The 10,621-nt window shown below is 38.5% G+C and overlaps 2 protein-coding genes across 3 annotated transcripts; both read left to right on the top strand.

Moving 5' to 3' along the window:
* The first annotated feature begins 862 nt into the window (after positions 1-862).
* On the top strand, positions 863-1,598 carry LOC131686245 (proteasome maturation protein). Of its 2 annotated transcripts, none has more exons than XM_058970505.1 (3): positions 863-995; positions 1,063-1,194; positions 1,252-1,598. In XM_058970505.1, exons 1-3 carry the CDS (start codon positions 993-995, stop codon positions 1,513-1,515), a joined length of 399 nt encoding a protein of 132 aa, XP_058826488.1. In that variant the 5' UTR covers positions 863-992; the 3' UTR covers positions 1,516-1,598. The 2 variants fall into 2 exon arrangements, with proteins under 2 accessions (XP_058826488.1, XP_058826489.1); XM_058970506.1 differs by having other exon boundaries at positions 884-995; positions 1,048-1,194.
* Positions 1,599-7,884: 6,286 nt separating this feature from the next.
* Positions 7,885-9,233, top strand: LOC131686244 (transformer-2 protein homolog beta-like). The gene is made up of 4 exons (XM_058970504.1): positions 7,885-7,968; positions 8,033-8,475; positions 8,536-8,553; positions 8,822-9,233. The coding sequence occupies exons 1-4, from the start codon at positions 7,966-7,968 to the stop codon at positions 8,910-8,912; spliced, it is 555 nt and encodes a 184-aa protein (XP_058826487.1). The 5' UTR covers positions 7,885-7,965; the 3' UTR covers positions 8,913-9,233.
* The last annotated feature ends 1,388 nt before the right edge of the window (positions 9,234-10,621 follow it).

Genomic DNA, 10,621 nt, shown 5'->3' with positions numbered 1-10,621 from the left:
AGGAAAACTATTCTTGACCAAAATTTACTTATTGATGATGTGTTATATTAAATGAAAATAATACATTTACAGCCCAAGATAAGTAGAGAACAAAAGCTTATGGAGAAAAAACCTAAAGTAGATTAGAAACTAGTGTAACCAAAAGCCTTTATTTTCAAAAATCTGAAAATATCTGCAACCAAACAAAAAAAACTGCAAATATCTGCGTCATCGAAAAAATCAGCAGTCAAAATTAAAAATCTGCGCATTTGCAGACATGTCTGCTAATCTGGCATCTCTGGGTGCGATTTCTTCCCCTACGCTTAACTTTTAAACCAGGTTTAAAGCGGGATGCCAAAAAGGGTCCTAAAGTATACTCACATTAAAGTTGAATTTACCTAATTTTGAGTGGAGCGCAAACAATTCAAAATTACCTTATTCAAAGGAAAAGCTCGACTGTGCCGAATCTCTCGTTTGGTTTCTGACAACACTAACGGCCAATTTCTTCACTGGATGAAAACCAGTTTTCGCTGAAAACCAGTTTTCAGTTTGCTGGTGGCCAATTAGCCGAAAACCGGTTTTCAACGAAAACCGGTTTTCATCCAGGTGAAGAAATTGGCCGTAATAAGCGCGAAGACGATTCAAAACTCAAAACTATCAAATTTTAAATTGAATGAACCTATTCGTTGATTTTTCTTCTGTTTAAATATTATTCCGACCGAGCTGGAACTCGTAAAGTAACGCTATGTATGCTGCTTGTTTTACTCAATTGGATTGCTGTGGCGTTTTCATGCATGCATGCATGATCACATGCAGATGGCTCTCAACAATCGCTTTACTGCGTCTCCGCTATATTTTATTCACATTTGATTTCGAAGACAGCCCTGTTTTTCGCCAACGAAAGGCGAAAAGTTTGACATCTAAAAATTAAAAAGCGTTCTGTTTTGTGAAAACAGCAATATCATTCTGCAATTGTGATAGCTCTACTCGTAATTGTTCGATAACGTAACAAAATGGTATTAATACATCTAGTTACGGAAACAAATGCTGCAATCAAAATATTAAAAGGTCTATATTTAACAGGAAGCTTCGATCAAAGATGTTCCACAAATGCCTGACAGCTTCAAGGAGTTCACCGGACATGTTGCCCCACTGGATGAAAGCTGTGCCGCCCAGCTGCAAACAGTTCATCCCCTAAAAACATCGGAACTTAGTGTAAGGAAACATTTATTTCATTATTTAACGGCAAAAACAATAGCCTTTCGGTTTCAGTATGAGCAGCGCCGACAGAACCTCAATTTACAAATGCTTCGCAATCGTGAAGGCCTAGCTGCTCCACTGAAGCTTACGATGGAACTCAAATCGATGGCTAGAGTGGGACATCTGCCCTTCTTGCCATCCACCAACGTGGGGCGGGATGTATTGACAGGGCGTGACGAGCTGATCGACTTTACCGATATCTTCAACCTAGAGGAAAACACGGAATTCCTGCGTCAACCACATGCTGTCATGGAGAAGATTTTCGGCATTCACTAAGGTATTCTGTAACAATTTGCTATGCGTACAATTCGTTGAAATAAAACCGCAAAACTGCATTTTCTCTTTGAAAAATTCCACAATATCTTTATACTATTGATGAATCCAGCCTACACTTGACCATCGTTGTACAAGTCTCGACAAACAATTGCGAAAATTTTTAAATATTTGGAAATATAAAAATTGGTTTTGTGAATATTTGTGTACATCTAGAAACGAAGCGAAATCAGTTGAATTATATACGTTAAGCTACCAGTACACTGTTTGTCATAACGTCAAATATTTGATATATTTCGCGAAATAAATTTGAACTGCTGTGTACTGGCTCTTCAAATATTTGATCAAACACAGTTTGCCAAACTTTTTTTTCGTGTTTGTCAAGGCGATTATTTGTCGATTTGGTCGGTGTTAAGTCAGACCGGTCTAAGTGACAAAAAATTAATTTCGAGAAAAACGGGTTTGAATTTCAGCATCCTCTACGTTATAATTGGAAATTATTATTTGCCATAATTCTTGTTTATGGTTACATATTTCAAATCTGGCAAAAGTTGAATGTAGCTGAAGAAATTCTTTATCCAGTATTGTCATTATCTCATTTTTTGAAGTTTTGCGACTTAGTCCGGTCTGACTTAACACCGACCATTTGTCAGTGTACTGACCACTTTGTCAAAACTTCAAACAGCGTAACGCTGCAGTTTGTCAAACTTGTCGATGGAGAAGTTTGTCAAACTTGTTAACAGAGATGCCAGATTTGCAGACAAGTCTGCAAATTCGCAGACTTTTAATTTAAGCTGCAGATTTTTTCGATGACGCAGATATTTGCAGATTTTCAAGTTTGGTTGCAGATATTTGCAGATTTTTTAGTTTTGTTGCAGATATTTGCAGATTTTTGAATATAAAAGCTTTTGGTTACACTAGCTTTCCTGACATTTTTTGTTCTTTCCAGACTTTTAAAATTATTATTGCAGACAGTTGAAAAAAGTACCTGGCATCTCTGCTTGTTAATGGAGTTTCACTTCCGGTGAAAATTTCAACGTGTCGACATGTTGGTTTTCACCGAGTGCTAGATAATTCGCTTTTTTCACCTTGATTGGGCGAATTACTCGTGCTGTGGTGGACCAATTTTGTGGCGCTGCGAGTTTATCGTCGGTTAGTCACAAAAAGTAAAGTCCATCGGACTATAAACGAAAATTAACTGGCAATATAGCTTTATATGCTGTGCCATTTTGGGCTTTGTTTCACAAACAAGCCAAACAGAAGCGAAGAAGAAGAAGAAGTTAATGGAGAAATTTGTCAAACTTGTCGATGGAGAAGTTTGACAAACGTGCTTTGCTCGTTCAGGATAGCAAAATACGCCGTACGCGAAACTAATTTGTTTTGACAGAATTTGTTGTCAATACGAAAAAAAAAGTTAAGGTTTGAAATTCGGCTGATTGATTGATTGTTTTATTTACGTGACTTTAAATAATATTCATTCGCCACGTAAAAAAAAATCGGCGCTATTTTGATATTGTTGGTATTTGTCTTTCCAGGAAAATTATGCCTCAAATAAATCAGAAAGGTACAAACTATATGAATTCAATTGTTTGACCTACATGTTGAAAAGTAAGCAAAAGCCATTTCTTTTGAATCCTTTCCGATAGTTCACCAAGAATCAGCTGCTCTTGAAAAGCATACAGAAGTTGAGTATACTGCCAGTCTTGCGTGGTATGATTGTCGAATGTATCTAGTTGAATTCTACATCCTGGTCGGACCGTAGCCTGTGTTGACTATTGTTAATTTATCATAAAGTAATGAATGAGCTCATGGAAGTCGAGATAATGAAGAGTCTGTCGATAGCGATTCCATCGAATCCATCAAACGGAACCTGCGTCTGGCGCTGGATATTCACGCTACTAATGTTGGTGCGCCAAATACTACCCAATAAACGCGTACCATATCCTCACCACTTGCCAAAAGCATGCTCAGGACTAATTGCTCAAGTTGGCAGTGTTGTGCTTGGTAGCTTTAACAATTTGGGATCGAGAAAGTTATTTTAGCTTCGGCAAATCGCCTCTCCTTCGTCCGTCTCCAGACCTCTCAAAACCTCTGTCGAACCGTTTGTGTTTGGTTTTGTTGCTCATGTGGTACATCCAGCTTTGCTGATGCTTGAATGTTTGGCTGTAGATTTTACACGAGTGCATCTTTTCCTTCACGTCGGTATTAGAAGCCTTGCATTTGGACACATGTGTTATACTTTTTACCACAATCGCGACAATCGAACAGTTTCCCGGTGGCATGCCACTTCTCGTGCAGCCGGAAACTTTTCGCCGATCGGTAGACCTTGCTACATACTCGACATTTGTGCTCGGGCAGCACGTCGACTTCGCGTCCTATACCATTATCTGGTTGTGTTGGGTTCGCAGGTGCACCGTCAGATTGTAGAATTGAGTGAACCCTCGGTCGCAGTATTCGCACACGTACGGAGTTTTCCCGGGTGTGCAACCTGACGTGTATCTTCAGCGTTATCGATTGAGTGAATGTTTTCGAACAGTGGGGACACATTTGAAGGGCTTTTCACCTGTAACAGTAAACAGTATATAATTGGAATTTACAGAAAAGAAAATAAGTAAAACCTTAACCTACTCGTGTGCCATCGAATGTGCGTCGTCATCAGGTACTTGTCCGTAAACTCTTTATTACAATATGGACATCGGTTCCGAACGGGTAATGAACGATCCTTCTTTAGCGGCAAACCATCAGATCCCTTTTCTCCCTTCGAACTATTTTGTTTCATCTTGCGATCCGGATCCATAAATCGACGAAAACGCTCTGTAAATCACCCATTTCAACTTTTTCCTCTCCCAACCCCATAATAACGTAAATCTTCCCGTTCTCTCCCTTGATGCGCATTTCGGTTTTTGGTTCCAAAAGAAAATGTTTAATTCATCAGCATCTTCCACTGCGTTTTCGATATCTGATCGCTCATCGTCCGCGTCCTCGTGTACTAACTCTGGATCCACTTTGATGTCTGAACTTCTTCCGCGCAAGGCCGAATCTGAAAGCAGCTTTCGGAAATAATTAGCTACTGTATGAGGGCTCGGCAGCGTTTGTAACATGTAATGTAGTTAGATTATACTAGCGAGGCAATGAAGAAATTTGACATCGTCAGGATGCACCTGATTTGTTCCTTTCGTTCTTCTGTAACGGCAAGCACGCGCCGAAAGAGTGCTCTACATAGACAAGCGCAGAAACCACACCTGTCGGAGCTGTGGGAGGTATGCAGCCACTTAACTGTAAATGTGAGAAAGTACATAAACAAGTGAGCGAGAAATGCAACTAAAATCCATACCGTGTTCATCGCCGTTTTGTATGTCCAACAATACAAGAGGATTAAATATTTTTCAAATTCCCGTTCTAATCATTTTTTGTCCAATTGAAGTCTGCCTCAACTTTTTTGTGGTAGACCTTATCGCTGTAGAGTTATGCAATTCCTTTCACACGCACTAATTGGGGTTTTGTTTTCCTCCAGCTGACATATTTAAAACTCAGCCAATTGAAACGTTCGAAATAGCTCGCCTGAAGTATTTATAATGGTGTTGAAATGCTATGTGTCGCTGTAAAACTTATTCAGGAGACGTACCGTGTAGATATCTGACGTTTGAAATACGCACACCAAGATCTCGCAATTTTATACTACCGCCCTCTCCTTATGCCCAGGAGTGGTTTGTTTTCCTCCCAATCCAAACGTCAAAATGGCACAGTACCAACGCAGCTAGATAAGTCTATACCGGTTGATCAGGTTCCATCATAAAAAAAATCCGACCGAAAAGCTATTTTCGATTTGTTTTCCTCCACCTGTGACTGGTGGAAGAAAACAAATCGTTGAACACACAAATGCAGTTACAGATTGCCAAGTACTCTATATAATCATTTATGAACAGCATGCTTTGATCGAACAGCGCTTCCAAATTATTTTTCTTCTACAATTCGACCTGTCAACACGTAGGGTAGACAAATTTGATTGCGTAGTGAGTCATAAAATGATTACCCTTTTGTATGGGACCTTGGCGTATTTAATTTGTATTTGATCACTCTGCATAATCACGAACAAAGGAGTGTTGCTTCGACCATTCATAAAAATAAAACAAATTTTCTGGAAAATCATTTGGCATCCCTGTGCTAACACAAATATTTCATGTGTTTGCTCTCTTGAAAATTCATGAAGTTCAAACAGCACAAAATTTTTTTCGCATGGCGATTTGTTTGACGTATACGCCAGTTTGACTATATTTGACAAACAGTGTACTGATCCATCAAACTTGTTTTATTATGTTTGTCAAACAATATTAGGCGTAACGTCCGGTAACGCATCAATGCAAATATTTGATGAAATAAGTTTGTTAAACAGTTGATCTCGTGTACTGGCCTTGTCAAATTTGTTTGTCAAACACGTTTATTTGATCAAATTTTCCTTCATCAAATATTTCACGTTATGACAAACAGTGTACTGGTAGCTTTAGACCCGATAGACTGGGGAAAAATAAATTTGAATGCAGTAACGCTGAAGGCATGGCGAGACATGAATTTTTAACTGAATAGAACATCCGCTAAAACTACTGCTGGGGACAGCAAGTTCTAGTTTTAAAATTTTCAGTTTTATTTTATAGAACTTTCGAATCTAGAACAGAAACACTCCTGAACATGCCCACAGGGCATGTTTTAAAATCAGCAACAAATAGAACGGTTTTAAAATCAGCAACAAATAGAACGGCGTCGTATAAAAGCTTCAAATTTTAAAACGAAACTGTACGAAATTATAAACCAAAGCGCTCTGCTGGGGATGTGAATGTTTTAGTTCCAGTTCTACTTTGAAACGCTCCTGAACATGCCCATCAGAGTGTATGTAAGGAGAGTGAAGACAACTGTCATGATTATCCGTCAGTGATATTCCAAACGAACAAACGACCTGTCAAAATACATGAATTTGACTCGTTTGGAATGACACTGACAAATAATAATTGTTCCAATTTTGACAGTGTCGTCACTCTCCTTATATGCACTCAGATGCCCATGTGAAATCTCTATAGATTATTTCTTGAGCGTTTTTTCAAAACGTCATATCTGCAATGAGTTACTCTCTGTTTATACTTTCTCTTTCGATTTTTACGGCGTCACTATAACACTTTTCACTTATTTTACAGTACAGATCGAAAGACGGTGGTTTTAGCTAGCATATTATGCAAAGAGCTGAGGGATAAATGTTAAAGTGACCGAATTATTAACAGAAGAGAAAGTAAACAAAGAGAGTAACTCATTGCAGATATGATGTTTTGAAAAAACGCTCAAGATTTGCGCAGTGTATAATTTTAAAAGAGATACTACACGGTTAAAATAAAGTACCCATTAATGAGTACCAAAAACACCCAATTCCATGTTTCATTCCTAGCTGTCACAAATTGGATACTTTTTGAATAAGGATCTGAGTAAAATATTGCCCATCTCATTATTACTATTCAACCATAAAAATGAGTAAAACAATACTCATAAATGGTTGAATAAAACTTTGCGCTTGTAGAGCATCAAATAGCAATAATTAATTGTAAATGTGCAATATTCCTGTTTATAAAGACAAAAAAGTTCGTGTTGTTGAATTGGTAAATTTTGGTCGTGCCAATGAAAGAATTTTGATTTCTAAATAGAACGTTTCATTTCTTCCAGGTTTGAAGAATATTCCGTTCATTGGAACACGATAAACAATATTGAAACCGTTATTCTCCAACAGGCAGGATTTTAAACAACGGCTCTGGAAATTCCGGAATGGCCGATCATAAATACCCGCTGATGTTACGGATTTCCTACCCTTCTACTCCTGCCAGATCTGACACTGTTGAGGGTTGAAGAATATTTTGGCCAATTCAAATGCGAAGGCTCATGGAACGAGTTTCGTCTGTGGTCGTTTTGGTGACGTTTCCAACATTATCGGAACCTGATAAACGTAATGCAATTGATTGCAAACTTCAATTTAATATTGATGGAAAATGTATATAAAACCTTAAAAACAAGAACATAATAAATAAATTATGAAAAGTGCGCTGGTTTTTCCCATCATATACAATACAAACTAGATTTTCTTAAAATATAAAAATGTTTTCCTATTGAAAAAGTACTCAAAACTGAGTACTTTTTTTACTCATTTTCATTTCAAATCAATATATAAAATTAGGTTGAAAAATACCTATATTTTGACGTATACAGTTAGTACCCATTATTGAGAATGTGATGTTAACCCCATAAATGAGTTTTCCCAGTTTTGTATGAAATGGGCATTACAATATTCATTAATGGGTACTTTATTTTAACCGTGTATACAAAAGATTACCTGGCATCCCTGGTTATACTTACAAAATTGTTTGGTTGTCCTCGTTCTCCTCTTGCTCATTTCAATTATTTTATTCAGTGAAATAAATTATGGTTTGTCTTCTTTATTTCAAATCATGTTTCAGTTGTTACAATTGTGTTATTTACTTATTCTAAGGGCCGTTTTCGTCGGGATAGTACTCCCAACCGGCATTATGACCGCCGCACGGAAAGACGCCGGAGTCGTTCCACCGGTAAGGAAACTTCGTGTGACTTGCTTTCCGAGAGCTCTACTCGTAACTCGTATCGGCCGGTAGTCCGAACACGCGGGAATTGCTTGGGAGTATTTGGAATCAGCATGAACACCACGGAACGAGACTTGCATCGTATCTTCAGTCGCTACGGTGAAGTTGAGCGGGTTTCAATTGTACGGCATCCGAAGTCGGGGATCTCGAGATGTTTTGGATTTGTATATATGCTGGACCAGCGGGATGCAAACAGGGCCAAGGAGCAATGTGATGGCATGCGTTTCGATGAGCGACAGCTACGGGTGGACTTCTCAAAAACAGATAGGCCGCACTCACCAACTCCGGGTCGGTACAAGGGGAGCCCGCACAAACGGTAGTAAACGTTTAGTTTATTAATTGTCCTATTGAAACTATCGAATATTTTTGTTTCTAGGGAACGACCACTGGAAAGGTGAACTATTGCAATAAAAGATAATTACTAGAGGAAGCATATATATATATATGGCTGGCTACATATATTCACTGGTTTAAACATTTTTCGCTTTGGCATATTGTAACTCATTACTTTGGCATGCGTGTACCCGGGCAATGAATGTCAAACTAATGGGCCTATCACATGTAAAAGCGAGGTATCAAAGTATCAGTATTTACGGTGGCATGTGTCCTCTAGTTGTTATCTCTTTTACTGTATCCAATGTATTTATCATGTCCTTTTATAGATTTTCAAGACGTGAAAAGCGACATAAATCTCGGTCGCCAACTCCTCGTTCCAGGCATCACCGTTCTCGACACATGCGTTCCAGATCGTAAAAGTTCTATTGAAACATGCTAGAAATTAAAATTAGAAAGAACGCTAGGGACGTTTTGACATTCTAGCTCCAATAGTAATTAACCCTTAAATGCATGCAACTCATTTTTCGGTATGAATACGATATTTAACTCTTGTTGAGGCTTTATATTACAGAATTCGGTATGTTGCCAACAGTACGCATTTAAGGGTTAAAATGTTTTCGGTTTGTTGATTTATTTCACACTAAATGTAAAATATAATAGAACAAAAAATGTTTCTTTTATGTTCAGCTGTGCCATCGGGTTCGAAATGTAAAATATGACGTAATTTTTCAGGAATATGCTCATCCCTTGTCCACCGAAAAGGTTTCATTTCATTCAAAGGAAATTCAAAGATGTGGCAATCCTACCTCGTACGAATTTGTCTGATTGGTTGTTCATGACAGTTCGCCATGTGCGCCTAGGTATGTTCAAACAGTTCCCGATTAATCGATTAGAGCATATGGTCATGGCTTCTGTTTGTCACTTTATAACATTACGCATATTTCATAAGTCTGCAAACACGATAAAATCAGATTGTATTACAATGGCACATTATCAAGGTCACTAAACCGCACATTTTTTCTACAGAAAGTTTTTTCTACCATGAACGGCTGCTTTATTGTCATTTTGACACGTCTGTCACGTTACACAATTTTCGCAGTGAGTTTGGAGGTTGCCCGACTCAATTGAAAAAGTCTTCCGTTGGCCCCCCTAAATTTACGTGAACACAGTTTTCGGTTGAAACGCGGAAAACTAAGAAAAGTTTGAAATATAGTTTTCTTGAAGAACCGAAGCTGCATTGCTTGAAGAAATCTTTTACCAGAGAAGACAAAACTGTTACTAGAAACATCAACGAGTCTGCGTATGACGCCAAATGGTTATGCGGATCGGAAAAGCTTCAGAAACTGTTTTGCTGGCCCTGTTTACTTTTCCAAGGTGCTTTGGAAACAAATATTTGGAGCAGAGCGGGGTACAATGACTTGAATCACTTGTCATCCACTATAAAAGCTCACGCCGCTTCACGAGATCATATCGATAACTCACTGGCTTATCTAACTTTTGGGAAAACACGCATCGATGAAGCCTTGGACCATGGTCGAGAAGTACGACGAACAAATCATAATGCATTGGTTAGGAAAAACAGGAGTGGTATGAAGTCATTGATTGAGCTAGTTTGTTTTTTTTTGGGTGCGCATGGATTAAGTTTTCGCGGGCATGATGAATCAGAAGGATCGTCGAATCGTGGCAATTGTGTTCATTTGTCGCGTCACGAGATTCGGCATTTTTAGAATTTATTTCCGCCAACGCTCTTTTCTGGAACATCCGCTTCTAGAGAAGTTTAATGCTGCACCGAACAATCTGGTCGCACAAACTTACGATGGGGCTAGAGTCATGTCAGCAACAAGTGGAGGTACACAGGCGATTTTGAAAAAATAAGTACACTAACGCTGCCTTCATTCATTGTAAGGCCCATATTCTCAACCTTGTACTCTTACATTCCTGTACTGATCATTTCAACGTAAAAAAGTTTTTCAATACCCTCTCATCACTAAGTGACAAGTCTTGTTCCTTTTTTTACTCAAAGCCATGGTTAATGTCGTCGAGATCAATTATGCAGAAATTACGTCATGCCTTGGCGAAATGTATTTGGGAGACAATACATGGGATGGTGAAACGTGCTCATTAGC

The sequence above is a fragment of the Topomyia yanbarensis genome, chromosome 2 (genome assembly GCF_030247195.1).
Source record: "Topomyia yanbarensis strain Yona2022 chromosome 2, ASM3024719v1, whole genome shotgun sequence".
Lineage (NCBI taxonomy): Eukaryota > Metazoa > Arthropoda > Insecta > Diptera > Culicidae > Topomyia > Topomyia yanbarensis.
The sequence above is the reverse complement of the archived record's forward strand: the minus strand, read 5'-3'. Positions and strand labels throughout refer to the sequence as shown.